This window comes from Rhinolophus hipposideros (assembly GCF_964194185.1).
Source record: "Rhinolophus hipposideros genome assembly, chromosome: 9".
In the NCBI taxonomy this organism is placed as follows: Eukaryota; Metazoa; Chordata; class Mammalia; order Chiroptera; family Rhinolophidae; genus Rhinolophus; species Rhinolophus hipposideros.
The window spans coordinates 15,596,082-15,618,867 of NC_138055.1; the positions used below are offsets into that span (position 1 = coordinate 15,596,082).

Here is a 22,786-nt window from a genome sequence, read left to right on the forward strand (position 1 = left end):
TCCCACTTGGCAAATAAGGTTTACAGGTTCAATAATTTGCCCAATTGAACCTGTAAGAGGGTCAGGATCTGACTGACCCCAGGCAGGTCCTTTGATCAGAAAGTGGTCCTGTTATATAACAAAGTTCTAGTAAAAAAAAAATGTTTTCCATAATATTCTCCTTAAGTTCAGTTGATTTTACTGAAACTGTGAAATTTAAGCAACTCTGTCTATATTAGTGAGAAACCAGATTTGCAGTTTGGTTCATATCTAATCTCTACAATTAGCTATTGGCCTATCTCCTTTTTTCTTCAATATAAAGCAGTCATTTTAATTTCAAAGTGATGAGGCAACCCAGGTGTCATGACAATCAGTAAAAATAAAAACAAGTTGATTTATATTTTAACAGCTATAACTTTAGAGAAGACACTAAACTTCTACCTTCTCTATTAATGCTTTTTGTCATCACTAACTTTCACATACTCCTAGTAAAGACAGTAGGTAGGCATATAACAGAGCAATTTGATGGCCATTAAAGAACTGAGACAAGATCTTTTTGCTATCATTAAGAATATCTTTTCTTTAAACAGCAAATTTCTGGAAAACCCTAGAAACTCAGCTGGTAGAGACATGCTCAAGTCTGAGTAGAGTCCGAGTAGCGTCTGAGTAGACTCAGCAAGGCCAAAAGATGCTTTCATCACTGCTAAATCAAAGGATGGTAGACACTGGGAAGGATCAGCATTCCTTCAAATGAAAACGGGGAAGGAACGACTACTTTAGAAATTAACCGGCCAAGTTTCAAGAGAAATTCTATTTTTGCTAAAAGCCTCCATTACTGAAGAACCTTCCTCCCACCCACATGTTAAGATCCCTCTTCTCGATCTTGATGTCATTCAGCCTCCTCTCCCTGCACCACGCTAGGCTTAGTTGGAAAGTTTATCATTACTACTATGCAAAATAGTTATCCACTTGCGAAATAATGTTTAATGGCAAAATCCACTACCACCAAAGATTAAATTCCTATAGAGATCAAGAAAAGAAGCTTATAGGCATACTCACTGCACCTTGAAAAACTGTTTCCTTAAAGACCCAATTTTTGTCAATAACCTCCAAATAAGCCAATAACTTATATTTTTAAAACAATTGCAGGTAATAAAAAAAAGCATTTATGGTTTTATCCCAAGTGAAGAACTTTGGCATAAATTAATCCTATATTTCAGTTTAAACAGGGACAATTTCCAGGCATTTAAAGCCTTATTAAGAAATGCAAAATTGAATTGGAAACAAATATTCAAGGCTGTTACATAATAAAACATCACTGATTCTGAAGGACACTGTGTACTAGCAGAAGTTACAAAGGGAAACTAGGGGCCAGAAAAGAAATTAACCAAGAATATCAAGACTATAACTGGTTGTTAAAAGATTTTTGTGTTTGAAGTAATCTGACAAAAATACCTTCTATCTCTGAGGAGACTAACAGACAAGGTAATTCAATTTGTGCCCCGCTTAACATTCAAATGGAATAGTTTTCAAAAACTTTTATGGTTCTCTGGTGCCAAAACTTCTCACAATCCCATATATTTGGTCTCCATATCCGCTGCCTAGAATACCATTCCTATATTTGACCAGTTCCTAATGACTTTTCAGCACTTAGTTGATGCTTTGTCTACTAGAGTAGAGATATTCGACTTTTGCTGAGTTTAATCACAGGAGAAATTTTTTTAGAATATGGATACCCACTCATTGACCTGAGCCCTCTCTGCAATGAAGCAAGGCATCTTAACTTTTTTTTATAGTATTAATGTTGCACATTCACTGCCCTATGGATGGTCTTTACCATTTTTTTCACCCACTCTTTCCCCAACCTGGTTAGGAGCCCCATATGGGACTCCCTTGGTTCCCTGTAACAGAGGAACACAGTATCGCAGGGCATCGTAACTTTTTTATTTGAAAATTATCAAATACCTTTTAACTTACGAAATTCAGAAATGATTTTTATTAATCGTCTCAAAGGACATTCAAAAAATTTTCCCATGAACATGCCAGTGAAGTTCTTTTAATAACAGGTCATCACTATCTTGTAAACTACCAAGAAAACCACACTGCACAGTAAACAATTTGATGTTCTTGAAAAATACTTTTTCACTTTACAAGCGAGAACAATAATATGTGCTGCTGTTTGGATTTAACTCTCCATTTTGACACACGTTAGAAAAGCCGCAAGATGCGTCCCAGACTGGGCACACAAATATTTAGCATGAATTTGTGATCATAGCCTCTGAAATTTCAAAAGTCGCCACAATGTTTCTCCAGTCCTGTAAACTCAAAGATATAACTCCTTGTTTCCTGCCGTAGGAACTGGGATCATTTCCCTCGCTCACTTGGCTGATGTTCATTGGCTCTAGTATCGGCAGCCTGTCTTGGTCAAGCCGTAGCCTCGCAAAACCATCCCTTATAATGAAAGAAACATAAAATATATTCTCCACGGTGCGAGAAAAAGACTGTGGATCAATCACAAACTCAAAATAGGAGACAGGAGTATCGGGATACTTTCGAAAGTAGGTTTGCAACAATCCCAGGATTCTTTCCACTTCTTTTTCCGTCGCCTCTTGGTGATTACTCAGGTCCACCTTCCTGAGCTTCACCGGCATCTCCCTGTTGTCTTCCATCCTGTGAGCCGTTTTCTGGTGCCCACGTCGGGGCTTTCGGGCAGAAGCAGCCTCCGCCGTGAAGGAACCGTAGATGAAGTGGAACGTCCCAGCTCGCACCATCCAGGACGCTGCTTCCTTCTGGAGGGTCTCCCAGAAGGAAAGGGCTCCACGGTCATCGTCACCGCCACTCAACGCAGTCCGCCCCTGATCCTCCATCAGGTTTAGACCCACAAACACGCAGAGAAAGTCACAAAACGCTACTTGATTGAAAAAGCGCATGTCGCAGTGCAGCTGCTGGGCTTTTTCTTTACCCAAGTCAGAAGCCAAAACAAGAAACTGGGCATCGAGCGCCGCTTCCCGGGTCCGGCTCACTTCGTCGAACAGGACGTTGGCTTCCTCCAGAGCCTCGCTTAACGAGTCGCTCGCCGTGTGCACGATGTCTTGGCGGTTCTGCTGGACGCTGTGCATGAGCTGCCGGTACTGCTTGCGGATACTGCGGCACTTCTCCTCGTCAGCCTCGAGCCCCAGGAGACTGGGAGCTACGTGGGCCTCGGCACAGCTGAGGTCGTCCGAGCAGCCGTCGGAGCAGCCAGCAGCCCCCAGCACCACTGCCACCTTCCCGGGGTCTGCCTCCGGCTCCGCCCGCTTCACCGAGCACGCACCACTGGGGACGCGCGCCGCCCGCGCCTCTCCCTCCTCGGTGCCTCCCCTCAGGGAATCGTTTGCGTCAGACATTGCCAGTGACCGGCGCAGCTCCGCAGGCGCTCGGCGAACGGCCTCCGCCAACGGTTTCGGACAGCGGCGGAAATTGAAGGGGTCGGTCGGCGCGGAGGAAGCTGTCCGCCCATGCGCGCTGCGGCCACCGCGGGAGGCCCCGCCCCCGACACCACGGGAGGCCCCGCCCCCAGCTCGCCCCGCCTCCCGACAGCCCCGCCCCGCGGAGCCCGAGTCCCGGGGGGCGGCGCGTTCGCGAACAAGCCCGCGGCGCACAGGGCACGGGACGCACGCAACAATCGCAACAATCGGGCCGCAGGCCACGCTCCAGCACGCGTCTCAGCGACAGCTAATTGTTTGAGCGTTAACTGACAGTATCATCTAGCTTTCGAAGAAACACTGGGACGATCGATGACAAAACTGTGAGGAAACCAAAGGTCCTGTGCTTTAACACTTGCTGTCACATCCTGCAGTGAAGTCGACCTTCGTTTTTGATTCTTAGAGATTAAAAAGTGGGGACTTTTTTTTTTTTTTGAACTAAATCTGGCTAGATTATAAACTACCCGTAGGACCAAGGACCGTGACATGCAGAACTTCCACCACAAACAGGCCACCAACTCTAAGAGTTCATTTACTAGTAGACGGTTGTTTGGAACTCAGCTCTTCATTATACAAATGTAAATTGCGCCCATTACCTTCCCGGGCCCTCAAAAGCCCAATGCCCTCCAACCTGCCCCACGGAGCGGAGGGCACCCTCGTGGGTGAGTGTGTCAGTGCTAGAGCAAGCTCGGAGGTATTACTCAAGCGATCTTTGCTCACCACCCAACGGTGAACAAATAAAACAGGTACAATCTCTACAAAAGAGCTGTTTATTCGGAAGCTTGCCAAAGGCTAAAGGGCGCAGACTGAATGGATAGAAAATCTGGACCCTAAAAGGTGAGCAAAGCAATGAAGGTTTTAAACACAATCTGTGATAAGGCTGTGAGAGCAAATGCTGTAAATCAGGTGAGTAATCTACACTGGTTCACTGGGAATTCTCCTACAGTCGGAGAGAGCGCTTAGCTTAGCAGTCACACCCGCAGCAAAGTACAGGTAACACTGGAACAGAATACATTTCGTTTTTAAAGAGAATATGCATGCTCAACCCGCAAGACCAAAGTTTTTAACCACTGCAACAGGCGTTCCTTTTAAAGGAGAGTGCGAGAGAGGGAAAGTGGGAAAGGGGGAGGGGGGAGAAAGGGAGAGAGGGGGAGGGGGAGAGGGGGGATGGGGAGAGAGAGAGAACACACCACACTTGACCTGTCAGCTCTGGTTTCAAGGCACACAGAAGTAAATTAGCCCTACCTAACTTCCTATGCATCTAGACTGGTTCCTTTTTCTTTGACATTAATAGAAAGTTTCTTGCAAATGCATAAACAGCAAAACCTGTTATTAAGTTATTCTAAAATAGTTATATTACTATTGTCCACCTTTATTTCTTTAAGTAGGGGTAATTCAGGAAGAAACATGCATTTTTCAAAAACACCATGCGTTATGGTTACTTGTGCATATATACCTATTATCCTGCCATTAGACTGTTAGCTTCTCTAAACCAACAACTTGGTTTATGTTCTAAGCAAAGCTGTTTTCACATGGATGCATTTGACTATGCACATTTAAATGCATACGTCGTAGATGAATGTAGTAGTTTTTTTAAACTTTGTCCCAGCACCTCCTGCAAGTTATTTGACAGCAAAAAATTTCAGATTAGTTTAAGAGATTCTCAACAATGAAAATAAAAGTTGACTCCTTTTCAGAAAGTCAACCTTATCCCTTCTCTGAAATACAGAAAAGGTAAGAAAAAAACAAAGTTGGGATCCAGGATCATCAAAGGGCCACATTTTCCCCTTAAGTCTGCCCAACTGCAAACTAATATTTAAACCTATTTTAAATTTAAGATGAAAAGAGTTAATCCCTAATCCCAAATCACAAAGAGTTTGCTTTTATGGTTAACTGTGTCCTTAGGAGCTTCTGATATCCACTTCAAATTCAACAAAAGCAATTTATAAAAGAACTCCAAAAGATAAGCCAACCTTCCCACCCTAAGGTGCCTATTTTCTCCTGCATCAGAAGAGGGAGAACAGGCTGATACCAATTTGCTCCATACAGAGCCTTTCATCTAAGAATTTCAAAACGCTTCAGAAAAATAATTCTCCTAACCTACTTATAAAGTATTACTAATACTATTTATAGGGATTTCTCAGGAGATAACAGCCCACACAACTTGCTCGAAGCAACAGAACATATCAAGACAAGCATATTATTAAGTTGTCATTTCTTTGCTGAGTTCATTCTATACTAGATCCCTGTCCCTAAGAACCTTCGTAACATGTAACTTCTATCATCCTCAGAAACCATACTTGCATATCCCACATTCTTAAATCTGCCTTTAGAGCATAAGGTTCAGATGTCATCTCAAAATAAAATCTCAACTCCAATGATTTTCCCTCATCATTTAAAGAATGGGATTTCTACACTTGTGCATCTTTAAATCACTAAACAGTGGCTTTCTAACCTAAGGTCAGATTACTAGTAATAATTATATAAATGCAGCTTACAGAAGAAACAGCAACACACAATTTCAGTTATGCTGATAAACTGCTCTATGACTTTTAACAGAAAGCAAAAGTGCACTATTACTTCAAAGAAGTCACTAAAGTCCACCTTCTTCATGCAGTAAGACGACTTCAGCCAACCAATGGCACAGAGCTTGGCCTCCAACATAATTTAGCTCCTCTCTCCACTACTTCGTCCTTTCAGGAGATGTTGCCAAAGGCTAAATAAGGCTCTCCATTTCCGTTCTTCCTTTTCTCGGTTTTTCCTCCAGTATTATTTGTCAGTCCTTTGCCAGGAGTTCAGATTAAGCTCTTTCCCACAACCCCCAGTGCTCAACCCAAACATGATGGGATGGATGTCACAGATCACAGGTCTCTCTCTTGAGCCAAATAAAAAAAGGACTCACATAGAGTCCACTATCTTTTTTAGTGGGGTTTTTATTGCAGGATTAATCTACAACAAGTAGATGTTTAATCTCTTAAAAGTCTTCTGAACCAAACCAGGAACAAGTCAGGTAGGATTCCCACACTCTAACAGACTGATAGCTGTTAAGCTACCTCCTCGACTTCTTCATGCCTTCTTTCATATCAGTTTTTCTCGCCTCACCCTTCCAAGGTATCTATTTAATATTTAGTCAGTCGTGAAGAGATGTTGTGAAAGTCCTAGTTTGATTTATCAAAGTAGCAGGATGTTAGGTATATTTTCTTTTTCATCGTAATTTCCTTTAACGTTATATTTGTGCGTGTACATTTTTGCTTTGTTTGGTTTTTCAGCATTAAAGGTAAACTTTGCTATGATGACGGCAGGTATCTGTGTTTTTCAAATGAGTTTCGGAAAAGACCACGGCCAATGGAGGCAAACCTGGTTCCAATCTTGACTTACTAGCTATTAGAATTATCTTAGGCAAGTTGCTTAACCTCTTAGCCTCCAGCTTCTTGCTTTGTAAGATGGGAATACTACTGCTTATATCATCAAGTCACTGTAAATATTGAATGAGAATTATGTGATAGATTTGACAATATTTTCAGCTGTTGAGTAGGTACTTAGTAAATCTTAAATTATCCCAAAGATAGCAAATGGTTCATAAACATTAGACACCAAACAGAAAACCCTATCTACAAACCAGTAGCTTCACTCCTGGATGTTTCAGGAACAGAAAAATATTTTAAAGGTTAAATCCATAAGGAGGAATATAAGAATGTATCTCACTTAACAAATAACACTGAAAAGAAATTTGCCGTGTAATAAAATTTTAAAACCTAAAGCTTCAACTAATGAAAGTGTGTATAGTTACTTTGAAGAATAAAACTCTCAACTAGATATTCTGAAGCCAGCCCACCAAAAAATCTGAGACTATATGCAAAACTACATGTGCAAATTTTTCTCAGGAACGGGTCCTTGGATTTCAGCAGATTCTTTAAAAACCCAGTGTCCAAAAGAGGCTTTGAATCACTATTCTATTCAAATAAGATTGCTTTATTGTTAGTGAAATAAGAGATAAAATGGCAATCAAGTCCCACAAAATAATTTGAAGCCAGTCACTGAAATATTTCAGAGTATATAAAATCTCCACCCTTGCTCCGTGGTCAGGTCATACACTTTATTGACACTTCAGAAAACCCAGTGCTGAGGACTTGCCAAGCCTCAAAAACTATTGTAAACAAGGGTGTGAGATGAGAACAGAACGCTTCAGGTTATAAGAACAATTATCAACTCTCTTGGGACACACCTCAGAAATCAGCAATGACCGAGAGCATCGTTTTGACAGACCAGGGGTCGGAAAGCACTGGGATGGCTTTAAAGGGGTAGCTGGGAAGGAACTCAGCTCTGGAGGCCTGGATTCCAATCAGAAGCAGGGCTTTATTAGTTTCCACTTACTTTCCTCATTTGTAAAAGGAGGCTATAAAATGTCTTCTCTGCCATATAGAGTGGTCGTGCCCCTTTGTAGAAAAATCATATACAAACATTTGTGGACAAATGTATTGTAAAGCATATACATCGCCCTACTGACTTGTGTTACAGGTAACAAAGAGAGGGCCTAGCTCAATTTCCAGAACACAGGTGCTCAATAAGTAGTAGCTAAATAGACAGTGTGACTTCTCACCTGATCTGCAGACTACTGTATTCTTACACTGCTCTTTAAAATTCTGAACTGCTGTATATGCTGCCTAGACTCTCTCCTGAACAAATAAGGGCTTGGTCTCTGATGGACAGTTCACCTTCACAAAATCAGACCCGTGGTAGCTAACTACCTCATTTAAGTGAGTCCCCTAGCCCTACTATCATCCATTCATTCAACAAATATTAACTGAATGCATAATAGGTGTTAAAAAAAAACAGAATATATAAAAATAAATTATTTTTGTCCTAATGGAACGTACAATTTAGTAGGCACAGAGGAATGCAGTTCCACTTGGCAAGCATCTAATGAATGAATTCCAATATGCCGGAGCTATGCTAGGAATACCAAGATTTGCATGGGCTCAGCCCTGAATCATGAGCACACCATCACACGGGGGAGATCAGGCATGTATCCCAATAGCAATAACACAAAGCCAAGTGCCAAAGTGTGAGTACACCAGAGTGAACTGTATAGAGGCTTAGGTTCTATTCCTGACTCTGCCACTTAACTAGCTGTGTAATCTGGGCATGCTCCTTAAATTCTCAGGGCCTCTATTTTGTCATCTGTAAAACTGGATAATACCACCTCTTTCATAAGACTACTCAGGATTTAAACAACTAGTTTTCAGCATTTAGAGTCTAGCACATAGGAGACATTCAATAAACAGTAGCTGGGCTCCTTAATAGGCAGGTCTTAAGTATTTGCTGAGCTCTATCTAATACAGACGTGGAATCACAGGCACAAAGAATAAGACTAACTCTCCACTTTTTATATGTAAGCCAAAATTATTCATTGGCAGGATTCCTCCTTTGCAGATGATTTATGGGAGTGCTATGGGAGCACAGAGGAGGAAAAGAATCAGCAAATCTGGCCTTGTACTCTAAAACAGGCAGTTAGAAAAGTGGGTTTAAGCAGGAAATCAGGAATTGAAATTAAGAACAGAATGAAGAAGGGAAATTTTAGGGACGACCGCTGTAACAGCATTTCCCAGCAGCTTCCTGGAGGTGAGGGAGCAGAGCAGAGATAACCAGAAAAGGAGGGGTGGCCTACACCTTTGAGGCTACAGAATACCAAACTAAGGAATGTGCACTTTATCGCGGATGCAGATCTGGGGCAGCTGAGAAGCAATTAGCCAGATAACTCCGGCAGCCGATGGACTGGAAGGGGAGGAAGATCAGAAGTGGAAGGGCAGTTAGGGACTGCTGAAGTGGTTTAGGCAACAGGAAATGAGTACCTGAAACAGCCTGGGCAAAAATTACTAGGGGCAGTAGGCACATATGTGGGGGAAAAATCAGGCCCTGGTAATTGAGTATTATTGCCTTGAAGAAATTAAGTCCCATGTTGCCAGTTTTAGTCTTATCTTCCAAGACTATTATCTCAAACTCCTCAAGTCTTAACTACGTATGTCCAGCACTTAGTATTCATTCCAATGTGCACTTTTTCATTCACGTTGCTTTTCCTCTCAATACCACCAACAGGCATTTATGCAAGTGGTTTCAAAAGTCTGGAATCCTGGAGACGTCAATTTACACACAGAACAGGTTCCCTATGAGAATACTTGCAATCTTGCCGTGCAGAACTAAAATGCTCATGAGAGCCAGATGTCTTTGAGCAAAAGGAACTCTGTTCATAGTTCTCAGAATTTAGCAGCTCCCTAGTTCCAATTTTCCACGTGGACATACAAGTGCTAACCACAGATAGCATAGTTCCCTATTTTTCTATTCAGGTATAAAGTGTTACTCACTTGCCTGTTGAGTTACCATTTTCTCTCTTTTTTTTAAATCAATACTTGTTTATTTGTTCAAATCTTTTTTCCCCCCTTTCTTCCGCCTCCCTCCCCCACTCCGGTCCAAGCCGCTGTTTCTCAGTCTAGTTGTGTAAGACACATCTCCCTGGCCCATGCTGGTATTATGAGCCTTGCATTCCCCTGGGGTGAGGCAGTCTGTCGCCAGTCTTCAGTCGGCCGCTCAAAGCAGCTCTCGCTGGCTGCGGGCCGCTCACGATGGCTGCTGGCCGCTCACGCTGGCCACCAGCCGCTCACGCTGGCCACCAGCCGCTCACGGCAGCACACGGTAGCCCATGGCAGCACACAGCAGCCCACACTCACGGCAGCCCGGTTCCAGGAAGAGCTGTTGCTGCAGAGGGCGCAGCTCATTGGCCCACGTAGGAATCAAACCGGTGACCTCGGCGTGAAGAGCACGGTGCTCCAATCACTAGAGCCACCGGGCCAGCCTCAAGTTACCATTTTCTATCTTTTATTATATTTTGGATGTTCAAGAGTAGTCCTTTGTTTTCCCCACTTCTAATTTAGCAACTGATCCTGACCAAACAACCTTATACGTTAAAGTAAGTCTCAGACTTGATATTTACCATAAGAATTACCTGGGGGAGGAGGGACTTGTGTAAAAAAAATACAAAGGCAGATCTAACCCCTTCCAGAGGGTTTACTTAACAAGACCTCAGGTAAAGCCCAGGCATGCATGTTCAATAAGCACTACCAAAAGATTCTGTGCAGGTGGTCTGTAGGCTACAGTTTTTAAAAACACACTTCTTTTACTTAAACCTTCTTCCTGGAGGTAGTCATCTAAGGTTAGTTCCTTCCAGGAGGCTTGTACAGTAAGTACAACGAAAGCAAGCTAAGTTCTGTTGTTGCTAATGTTATTTGAGGGGAAAGGGAGACAAAGGAAAAAACAATATTAAGAGAAGGAAAAGCATACATTTTAAAAAGTCCTTTCTCCATTATTTATGTTGCAATTAAAGTATGAAAACATAATTTTTTTAAAGGCGTGGACTTGAGGATTATAACACTAATCCTGTAAGTACTCAATTCTCCACTAAATAAATGCCTTTCTCCACTCAAACCCAATGTTCCCTAAAGATTTTCAGAACCCACCATTTAGCCCCAAATGTGGGCAACAACTGGAGGGAAATTCACAAATATTTCAAACTACTAGTAGTCCTTACCTTGTTGCGTCCCTTCTTCCATTTCTTACTACTCATTAAAAAACAAAAATAAATAAAATGATATAAAGTAGAGTGGTAAGTTTACGTAAAAGAGATATGCTAAATGACTGAATTCTGAGTTGGTGGTGTGCTTTTCATTTATGGCATTGTAGCTCCCTAAATGTCTGAAATTAACTACGATCATATGGAATTGAAAACAGCGATCATATCAATAAAATGGGTCCAAAGCTTATAAAACCAGTAATTCTTTTTACTCCCATTGATGTTAAGACCTGAGCCATCTGTAGAATTTATACAAAGATCAAATGCCTACATAACTTTTTAAGAGCAAATTTATGGCACAGGTGGAGCAAACAAAACAGTCAGACAGAAAGGAATATCAATAGACTTTTGTCTCATTTTCCTTGCAAACTAAAGGTCTGAGTGACAATATTTGTTTTTTCTATTTCACCATCTTGGACCTCCCTCTCTCAACACAATATATGTTAAATAAGCCAAAAGCCTTTTTATCTCTTTAATCATTTCCTATTCATTTGCTATTTCTCTTTGAAGTCTATCTCCATTTTGTATCCCCATTTTTCCAAAATCATAAATAAGATTCTCTTAGAAGAAAAATAAAAATGCAAATTGTTAATATCCTTCCCAAAGGCACACACATCTTAAATAGATTTTACATTTAACTGAGGCCTCATGTTTACTTTCTCAGAAGGCAATGTTCAAGTCTGAGATCTATTTCTTAGAAATTACAGATACAAACAGACAAGGACACAAAGATAATCAGCAAACATTAAAGCAGATGTATCAAGGTGACGACGGGATTACGAGGCTTTCTCACCTGGTAACCAACCACACCTGATGTAGAATATCGTCCATGTTGCATGTCCCCTTAAACACACACCCAGCTCCCAAGCATTTTGCCAGTACCTTAGGCCGTGACCCCTCCACCCCTCAGTGGGTGGTCCCAAGGTAGGAGGTAAAGTAAAGTTTTGCTTATCTCATTTCCCTGCCTGATGGTTAACTCTGGGCTAGAAAAGAGACACCTGAAAAGACACTCACTCAAAGGAGCAACCAGGAAATGCTGGCCCCTGGGCCGGGGGTTTCTGGGTTTCCCTCCCAGAAAATTAAAGAGGAAGATGATAGGGACGACCAAGATAAGCATTTCCTGATTCCCTTTTGTTAATACTCCCCTAAACAACACGTTCAGCAGTTCACACTGCTGCTAAAAATTATTTACATTTACTGGGGGAGAAAGAGGAGGAGCAACAGGAGGAAATGAACACTTTTAAAAATCTATTTTGAAAGATGAAAATAGTTACCTATTCCTTTGCCCCGTTCTGAAAGTTACCCAACGTCTCATCAACTTCGAGTAACACACGAGCTAGCCCCTGTGTGTCTCTTTGTCCTTTTCTAAGAACCGGCTCCGTGTAGAGGTTCGTCCACATGCACCCTGGTTTTGAAAGAAAGGCTGCGACCCCGGAAAGCCCCGGGGCCTCATTCCCACCCAGGTCAGGAGAGTGAAAGACGCATACCCACCTTCAGAGTTGGACCATAGCCGCCGATTTTTCTCCTTTTCACAAACACAACGGGTACGTCCGTTTCCGCGGTCAGTTCGGACAGCGCTCCCTCCAGGCCCCGCCCGTTCTCTGTGGCACAGAAGCAGAAAGGCGAGCGGGTCAGGCTCCCCGCAGCCGGGCCGCGGCGGGAAGTGCGCGGCCGGGGCGGGGCTTCCGTGGCCCCAACTGCACGCCCCCAGGCGACGCGCACCGCCGCCTGCCGTCGGGACAGCGCCCCCTGCCTCCGCCCGGACAGTGACCGAGGCCCGCCGTCGGGCTCGGATCCCGGACCTGGTACTTGGGCTTAGCACCTGGAAACGTGGCCTGGAGGCCGGCTGCTGACGCCCGAGTTCCGGTCGGATTCACATCCCGGCAAGTCTCGCTGAAACCTAAACGCCCTACGTTCCCAGTAAATCCAGAACGCAGGAAAGCCTCAAAAAAGGAAACTTAAGGCACAATCATCTCAGCTTTTATAAAACACCTCCCAACCTAACCTTCCTTTGAAGTCTGCATCTATACAGAATGCCCAAATCCAACTTCCATGTTCCTTTGAAATTCGGACCCATGGGGCAAAATTAAGAAACACTGCCCATTTAGGGTGGCATTTAAGAACCTTGAAGCAATACAGCAACACCCTACATGACCTATGGGAGCTTATGGTCCAATTTTACAAAGGGGTGAACACAGCATGAGTCAGTGATAGAATGCAGACTCCAGTTACACTGACATCAGGCCCATTCATGGGATAAAAACCACACCAACACTCAAAAGGATAGTTGTGTGATAATAATGATAATACCAGCTAACACTTCTATAGTGCTTTGCATATATTAACAACTTCACTACTACCTTTTTCAAGGGGAGCCTATCAGATCCATTTCACAGATAGGAAAACTGGGACAAAGGAAAACTAACTTGCCCAACTTCAAGCAGCGAGTTAGTTAGGGGACAAAGGGCCAGGATTCCCACCCTGGCAGTGTGGTGTACGCTGTAATCCGCTACCCTGTATTGTCTAATATAGTGAAATAAAGCGCGGGTTCCACTCTTACCTGTCCCGTTTAACTGTCTGGCAAGTCACATGATTCTGGGCCTTGGTTTCCCCACTTGTAAACACGGAAATACATATGATTTGCCAACCTCTCAGGATTTCTGAGGATTCAACAGTGCAAAAATTCCGGGAATGGCAACCTTAAATCGTTCTACTCAATGCTGTTCGAGGATCTGTCAATCTATTCATCACATTACCTACACTGCAAGACCCGTGCACTAACAAATGATACAAATGCCCATTTTCTCCGATATTTTGAAACCTGTCTCTACAAAAGAAGACCGAGAGGAAGGAAACCACCAGCCGACGGGGTGCTGGTGTCACCTACCACGAGCTAAGCTTTCACTGACCCGGGCGAAACAATAAAGGCCGCCAATAAGCTCACTTGCCTTAGAAAAGCCTCGCCCCTACTCAGACACGCCTTAAAACTTCTCCACTTCCTCTGCGTGTATCACGCACCCGGCAGGCGGATGCTCTCGTTTCCAGCGTGCTCACAGCCTGAGCACTTGGCGCTTTGGCCGTGGTCAGGTAACGCAAAGCTTACATGAACGCGGGCTGGAGGGCATCAGGCTCTTCTTCAGACGCCCCACCACCTTCCGCTCGGATGCAATGCGGCACTGAAGCAAAGAGGGAAATGAGTTGCAGGTTCCTAGTGGCTCCAGAAAGCCACGCCCTCCTCTAAGTGGGCGGGCCCACAGCCAGAGTCAGAATGACAAAGCAAAAATCCACTCCTCGTGCAGCGCTGGCAACCTACGCTTAATGGCTTAGCAAACTAGGTTCCTCTAACTGGGTGACACCACATCCTCTTCCTGTTCATAGCGCCCCCAACCCGAGAAAAGAGCAAAAACAATTTAAGGAATGTTTGGAACCAGAACCCAAATGTAAGTGGGTTTTAAATGCATAAAACTGGACTATGCCCTAAGGCGGGGACTCCAGAACTTGGCTGCCCGTTGTAATCACGTGAGGATCTTTAAAAATGCTGACGCCTAGCTCCCATCCCCAGACGTTTCTGATTTAATCGGTATGGGCTGCAACCTTGGGCATCTGAGTTTTAACTCCCAGGGAGATGCTGTTTGAACTGCAAAGTTAGGAACCCACTGCCCTCAGGTAATAGATTAGTCAGCCTGGCAATTCCCTAAAGGAAGTTACCAGGCTTTTAGTTAGGAGTCTCACCAACACATAACTTCCCCTTCTAATTCTTCCTCCTCATCCCACTCAAGTTTGGGTCTGTCCTGTCTGTTTTAAGGCAAACTGAGTGCATATTTAATTCCAGTCATGCCAAGCCACCTGGAGCTATCCAAGTGAGCCATGCGCTCATACTTCCCTGCTCTTACTCATATTCTTACTCAGCACCTTGCACTAGTAGATAGCTATGAATATTTACTGCATAAATGAATGAATGAATGCCCCCACTTCTTTGTCTGGATACTGACAAACTGACGCACACTGGGGTGAAAGGGTTGCTGGTTTCTTAGGGCTGTGAGAAGCCACAATTCCTTTGACCTGGCAGGCAACCACAGTGGCTCCTTTGAGCCCCTTCCAAGCCTCTCACCAATGCAGCACTAAACTGACAATCTCCCGACATGATAACCACTCAGCTTAACTGAATGCGTGCCTCACCTGATTCTGGAGTCCTTAGAACAGAGGATGGGGCTAGCACATAGGTGTTCAAGAAACAATGTGATTCAGACATAGTTTAGTGGTTACCAGAGGGTAAAGGGGGTGGGGGGAGGGAGATGAGGGTAAGGGGGATCAAATATATGGTGATGGAAGGAGAACTGACTCTGGGTGGTGAACACACAATGGGATTTATTGATGATGTAATACGGAATTGTACACCTGAAATTATGTAATTTCATTAACAATTGTCACCCCAATAAATAAATTAAAAAAAAAAAAATTAAAAAGAAAAAAAAAAAAAAAAAAAAAAGAAACAATGTGATTTAAGGGTCAAAGAATGAAAAATGTGATGGAAAGAAAGGTAGAACTAAGGGAGAAAATAAACAGTATTAACCATTTTATAAGGCCTTAGCTCATTTAATCTATACAATAACAGCCCACGAACCAGGATCATAAGCTCCTAATTCTTAAAAATATATAGAAACTACAGCTTATTTCAAAAGCATGTCATGGAAGAACTTTAAAATCATTTAACTTGAAATAATGTACTAAAAGCAAGTGATAAGGATTAATTTCTAATAACTTTGTGTGACAGGCAGATCAGTTACCATAGTTAATATTTTCTAACAGCATACCAAAAAAGGCTAGATAAGGCATTTTAACTTCACACTATTCTTAAGTTAGAAAATTATAGCACAAATCCCTAAAGTGGCTCCATGTAGTTATTTTTTTAAGTAAAAAAAAAAATCACCATTTAAAAAAAACCTTCACTTCTCTTTTAAACCCTTTTTGCCACTTTTAAGGGCTGAGATACCTTGCCCTTGGACAAAATAGAGAACTCCTTGATTCTATTTCGTTCCTGGTTAATGGAAGTGCCTCATTTCCCATCATGCAGCATTTGTTCTAGTCATACATGTTATCTCTCTTGACTGAGTTCATGTTATTCCCCCCCACCCCTCCACCTCACCCCCCCACCCCAATGATCTTCCCGCCCTAAGGGCCTACTTTTTCAAACCTCATCTGAAATGTCACTTTCTTTGGGAGGACTTCCCTGATTCCAACCCAGTGTTTAGCATTCCTCCCCTCTTCTGTATCTCTAACTACATAAAAATAATTACAAATCCAAGAGAGTTTTGGGACGGCAAACTCGTTTGATTTATCTTGTCTTCCTAGAACCTGCTATATATAAGTACTCAGAAAATGCTTGAAAAGACCCTCTAAGTTCCTGAGTTAACATCAAAGCACACTATAAACAGATCTATACAGGTGTTTGATCAAGGGTCCCATTGCATTAAACTACTGTTCCTCCTACAAATAAGCCTCTCTCACACACTGAGCTAGAATACCTTTCTTACACCCAAATCTTCTCTGTTCAAACCTTCAGTAGCTCTCTAGGATCCTCAAAATAAAGTCCAAACTCCTCAATTCTACTGATTTGACAAGGTCCACCCTTGTTAAATCTAGCTGTCCAGATATTCTGCACCATACTTAAGCAGCAAAACATTGCTGGAAAAACACACAGAAATTAAAAGTGATTTCACTTAAAGTCAAGACCACACACCTCAGTGTGTCCCCAAAGCTTCCCAGCAATCCTTTACATCTCAAGTATGGTTGTTTTCCCAGTTTCCAAAGTGACGATTTCATATTCAATTCTCTTTTCTCAAACATCTGATACACCTACACCTTGCCTTTGGCTCAGGACCTGCTTTATACTACAAGAAAATAGAAATTGGGCCAGCCTGGTGGCTCAGGCGGTTGGAGCTCCGTGCTCCTAACTCCGAAGGCTGCCGGTTCAATTTCCAAATGGGCCAGTGGGCTCTCAACCACAAGGTTGCCGAATCCCGCTAGGGATGGTGGGCTCCGCCCCCTGCAACTAAGATTGAACAGGGCACCTTTAGCTGAGCTGCCTCCAGGATGGCTCAGTTGGTTGGAGCGCGTCCTCTCAAACACAAAGTGGCCGGTTCGACTACCGCAAGGTATGGTGGGCTGTGCCCCCTGCAACTAGCAATGGCATCTGGATCTGGAGCTGAGCTGCGCCCTCCACAACTAAGACTGAAAGGACAACAACTTGAAGCTGAATGGCACCCTCCACAACTAAGATTGAAAGGACAATAACTTGACTGGGAAAAAAGTCCTGGAAGTACACACTGTTCCCCAATAAAAAAAGAAAAGTCCTGTTCCCCTTCCCCAATAAAATCTTTAAAAAAAAAAAAAAAGAAATCAACTAGATAGAAATCCCTGCTATTTCCCTCTCAATAACCAAGCTGCCATATCCCTTGCCTTCACTCCTGTTTTAATGAAGGCCAACTAATCCACTTGTGCAAATTGTCATCTTTTCTTGCATTCTCAATCTTCAAATATTTTACTCCTGAAATTAGCTTCCGTCTCTGTCATCATCGATTTCTTGTTCTCTACCTGATCATTCCCATCAGCATACAAACACGCTGCAGTTTTCCCATTTAAAAAAAAGCCTCCCATGATTCCAAGTGCCCCAACCCCCATAGTTACCACCCCATTTCTTTGCTCTCCTTCACACACACACACACACACACACACACACCAAAAAAATGGTGGGGGTAGAATTCTTTGTACCCTGGAGAAGAATAAAGTAGGATAGGAAGGTATAGGGGAGCAGGATTTTGCCACCCCAAAATATGTCTTTTTTTTTTTTTTTAAAGATTTTATTGGGGAAGGGGAACAGAACTTCTCTTTTTTTATTGGGGAACAGTGTGTACTTCCAGGACTTTTTTCCAAGTCAAGTTGTTGTCCTTTCAATCTTAGTTGTGGAGGGCGCAGCTCAGCTTCAAGTTGTCCTTTCAATCTTAGTTGTGGAGGGTGCTGTTCAGCTTCAAGTTGTTGTCCTTTCAGTATTAGTTGTGGAGGGCGCAGCTCAGCTCCAGGTCCAGTTGCTGTTGTTAGTTGCAGGGGGCGCAGCCCACCATCCCTTGGGGAACTCGAGTTGAACCGGCAACCTTGTGGTTGAAAGCCCACTGGCCCATGTGGGAATCGATAGGGCAGCCTTCGGAGTCAGGAGCATGGAGCTCCAAACGCCTGAGCCATTGGCCAGCCCCCAAAATATGTCTTAAAGAAACAAAAGGCTCAGGAAGAGCTTTTTATCCCATTCCCCTCCTTAATTGCCTAAAAGAATTTAGATAGAGGGCCTATTCCAGGAAGAAGAGCTATCAGAAAAGATAACTGCAAAGAATATGAAGAAAGTAGTGAGCTGGGGAGAAATTAACAAGTTCTTTGAGAGACCTTGGTCTTTTCTCTTAAGACCTTCAACTGATTGAATGAAGCCCACTCCCACCATATAGAGTAATCTGCTTTACTCAAAGTCTCCTGATTTCAGTGCTAATCACATCAGAAAACACCTCTAGTCTGGTGTTTGACCAAACAACTGGGCAACATCTTGACACATAAAATTAACCATCACACCATGGGACCAAGATGAAATTACCCAGGGAATGAATCTAATTTAGAAAAATAAATTAGCCCAGGACTGAGCCCTGGCAAAGTGCAAAGGAGAAGGGTCCAGCAAAGGAGCCTGAGAAGCAGCTAAAGGGAGGTAGGAGAAAAACTAAAAGAGACTAGACTTCTAGTGTCTCAGAAGCCAATGAAGAAGTGCTCCAAGAAGGAGGAAGATCAACTCTATCAAGTCCTACCGAGAAATCCTGCAAGATATGGACTAAGCCATCGAAGCCATTGCTGATTTTTATGAAAATGATGGGGGCGGGGGGTGGGGGGGAATGCCTAATTAGATTCAACAAGAAACAGAAAATAAGGAAGTGGAGGTAGTGTGTATAGCCAACTACTTTAAGAAGTTTTGCTATAAAAACAGAACAGTGGAAAAGTAGCTGAAGAGGGGTGCAGGATCAAGGAAAGTTTTTTGATTTATTGTTTTGTCTAAGAAGCAAATTAGTAGGGCATGTTTTGATGTCGAAAGAGTAATCCAGCAGAGGGAAATCTGGCAGTTCCCAAAGAGACAGGAGGCGAGGAGATCATTACAGAAGCAAAGTCCTTTGAATCAACATCCATCGCGCAACATAGACTTTGAAGTCACATCTAGAGTCTATCACTGATTAGAAATTCAAGTTATTCAACCTCTCAGCTTCATCACCCTCTTCCTACAAGACTCTCTGTGGACCTTCTATCTCTTTATCTCACCCAAACCTCTTCTGAATCTCTCTGCCCCAGCCCTGAGCCCTTCTTAAATCTCTTTAATTACCAAATGACAGGGCTTTCTTAAGTCCCAATCATTCATCAAATCTTAGTTCAAACATGCCTTTCTTGAGGAAGCCATCACGCAGGTCAAATCCCCTTATGAAATGCTCTCATGTTACCATGTAGTCTTTTTTTTTTTTTTTTTAAAGATTTTATTGGAGAAGGGGAACAGGACTTTATTGGGGAACAGTGTGTACTTCCAGGCCTTTTTTTTTCTTCCAAGTCAAGTTGTTGTCCTTTCAGTCTTAGTTGTGGAGGGTGCCATTCAGCTTCAAGTTGTTGTCCTTTCGATCTTAGTTGTGGAGGGCGCAACCCAGCTCCAGGTCCAGTTGCCAGTTGCTAGTTGCAGGGGTCGCAGCCCACCATCCCTTGCAGGAGCCGAACCGGCAACCTTGTGGTTGAGAGGACGCACTCCAAGCAACTGAGCCATCTGGGAGCTCAGCGGCAGCTCAGCTCAAGGTGCTGTGTTCAATCTTAGTTGCAGGGGGTGCTGCCCACCAACCCTTGCAGGACTCGAGGAATTGAACTGGCAACCTTGTGGTTGAGAGCCCACTGGCCCATGTGGGAATCGAACCAGCAGCCTTCGGAGTTAGGAGCATGGAGCTCTAACCACCTGAGCCACCAGGCCGGCCCCACCATGTAGTCTTTCTGCTTAGTATATCAGCACTGTCCAGCCCAGTAGCCACTAACGACACGACTACTGAGCACTTAAAATATGGCTAATGCAAGTGCAGATCTGAAGCTTTAATTTTATTTGTTTAATTAAATTAAATGTAAATAGCCACATGTGGGCAGGGACCAGGATTATTTATGCTCACCGTGGTGTTTCCAGAATTTAATACCGGGCCCACACATATAATTGCTCAATAAATATTTGTTAAAAGATTCAATCTGTAAAATGGGATATTACTAGTTAATTTGGGGATTCTATCTTTTTCCAAAGAGGAAAGGGAAAACAACCTTTATATGGTAATTATCAAAAGTTGCCAGTCCTCCTTATAAAGGTAAATTTGATCTTTAAGAATTTGATCTATCCCAGAGAATAGCTGGAATAATAAATGAGAACATACTGGGTGATCTGAATAAAATAGCATCTGTAATATGCCTAGGAGTATGCCTGGAACATAGTAGGTACTCAAAATGCAGTGACCCATGAGCTTCACAGAGGGGCAGTAAATAATGTGGGAAAATAGGAGAAGGCTTCAAAATGCAAGTGATCCCTGTAAGTGAACCATATTTTGAGGAATAATGAAGGTAGTAGTTAATGGGAGTAGAAGTAATCCTCCCAAATTTTTCACGGCTTATGATATGCCAGGCATAAATCCAGGTCTTTACATAACTAATTTAATCCTCACAACAATCCAATGAGTGAGACACTATTACTTTTTCCATTTTACAGCTGAAAAAGACTGAGGGACACAAAGGATAATTATCTTGCCCATGGTCACCTAGTCATAAGCGACAGAGCTGAGATTGACACCCAGCCCTTGGCTCTTACCACAATGCTGTTCTAGCTCTTAAACAGAATTTTTCTAAGGAGTAATATGTACAAAGACACAGCAGCAGGAAAGATACTGTATGTTATTGCATAGGATACAGAAACACAAGGGGAGACTAAACTATAAATATGTGTTAGATTCAGTTTGGAGTTCACAAGGCAGCTAGGCTCTTTTCCCTACATTCTCAGTTAATCCTCAGAATCAGGTAAGAGTTACAACCATCCCACAAAATTAGAAACTGAAATTCTAGGAAGTGAAGACGCTTGCCAAAGGTCACCAAGCAGGTGTGTTGGAATTGGGCTATAAATCTAGGTGTGTCTATCTCCAAACCCACTGTTTGACTTACAATTCAAAAATGTATATAGGGAGATACAGTCTATAAAGAGGTAAAAGAAACATGCTGTAGAGACAAAAAAAAAAAAAAGAAGCAGCATTAACTTTCTGACAAGGACCAGGGCGAACTTCATCCACGAAACATTGCAACATACAACCTGAAAACTTTAAAATACTGCTTAGGGGCCCATGATCTCTGTGAAGCCTTCTCTGATCAAATATATAGCACTAGTCACTCCTTTATTTCTTACATTGAGCTACAGTAAAGCCACCTGCTTACACGTCTGCAATCTTAGAACTGGCACTTATTGAGCACCTCTGTGCCAGGAGCTTTACATGTTCTCATTAAGTAGCTCCATAATCCTTTGGGATCTGTATTAGCACCTCCATTTGCAGATGAGTAAACGCAAGGTCTGACATCTAGTCCAGGATTTACACCCTCATACTGTCCTGTCTCCACCACTTAAGGGGCCGGTCTTTGTATCCCCAGTACCTGGCACAGTACCTTTCCCATAGTAGGTACTCACTCGAGGTTTGAATTCAATTGGCACTTCAGCAGGCTTTCGAATGTTAGTGACGTGGAGAAGAGAATCTATCACGTTCTGGTAAACCAGCTTTGGATGGTGGTGGGGAGATACCCTATTTGGTAGCATTTGCCAATTGTTTTTGTATAAATATTTCCACTCTGGCTGATTTCAAGCTATCAACTTGCTCGCAAACTTCCTGAATGTTTAACAATGGCTCTCTGAGCTGGTAGGAGCCGGTTCCAGCATACCACCCAAAAGCTCAAGGTCATCAGGTACAGCTACTTTCCCTCCTACCTCTCCTCTTCAGGGCAGCTCTCTATACTTAGACTTCACTGCAACCTCAGAAGACAAGGCTAAGGATTATTCTACCTCTATTAAAGCTCACCTTTATTGGAGCCCACCATCTATTCCAACTCCAAGCGGTCTGAGGGATCCCCACAGCCCTTAAACATACTCTCCATATTTTTATTGCTCTCCCTATCATGTATCCAGGACTATTCAAGTCATTCAAATGTGCTCAGGTCTTCTCTTTTGTAAATATCTGAGCTGATCCCACAGCCTCATCTAGCTTTCTACTAGCAAGCAGGATGGCTCAATAGTTAGGAACCTGCTCTGAAGTCACATGACCTGGCTTTTCTGCTGACATGCCCTTATACAAGTTCTGTTACCTCTCTGTGCCTCAGTTTACTCATCTGTAAAATGGCTATAAATATAGTACCTATAACTCATGTGGAAATTAGATAAGCAAGTAGATATAAAGGGCTCAGAATGTGGTAGGTATTCAATATATGAGTGATCATCATTATGTCCTTACGTGTGATGTAAATCTAGGGAGACATCAGTGTGGTTAAGAGGTTGGATTTTCCCCTTTTACAAGTCAGTTATTCACAGTACCTGTCAACAATGTGTTACACTAGACACTGTTCAAAACTGCATTCAAGGGGGTAACCCATTCCTCTT

The 22,786-nt window shown here is 42.9% G+C and overlaps 2 protein-coding genes across 8 annotated transcripts in view; both read right to left on the minus strand.

Moving 5' to 3' along the window:
* The window catches only part of TXNRD1 (thioredoxin reductase 1), an 85,119-nt gene that overhangs the window by 43,164 nt on the left and 19,169 nt on the right, over positions 1-22,786 (minus strand). The window contains exons 1-2 of one of the 7 annotated variants that reach the window (XM_081061027.1): positions 14,171-14,496; positions 12,559-12,668 (exon numbers count right to left, since the gene is read on the minus strand). The gene's annotated coding sequence lies outside the window, so the exon portion shown is untranslated. Of the gene's footprint in view, positions 1-12,558; positions 12,669-13,627; positions 14,497-22,786 lie in introns of those variants that run through there. The other 6 variants (XM_081061026.1, XM_081061025.1, XM_081061028.1 and 3 more) reach the window with 6 other exon arrangements.
* On the minus strand, positions 1,910-3,427 carry EID3 (EP300 interacting inhibitor of differentiation 3). Its single transcript, XM_081058888.1, has one exon. The coding sequence runs from the start codon at positions 3,363-3,365 to the stop codon at positions 2,232-2,234; it is 1,134 nt and encodes a 377-aa protein (XP_080915014.1). The 5' UTR covers positions 3,366-3,427; the 3' UTR covers positions 1,910-2,231.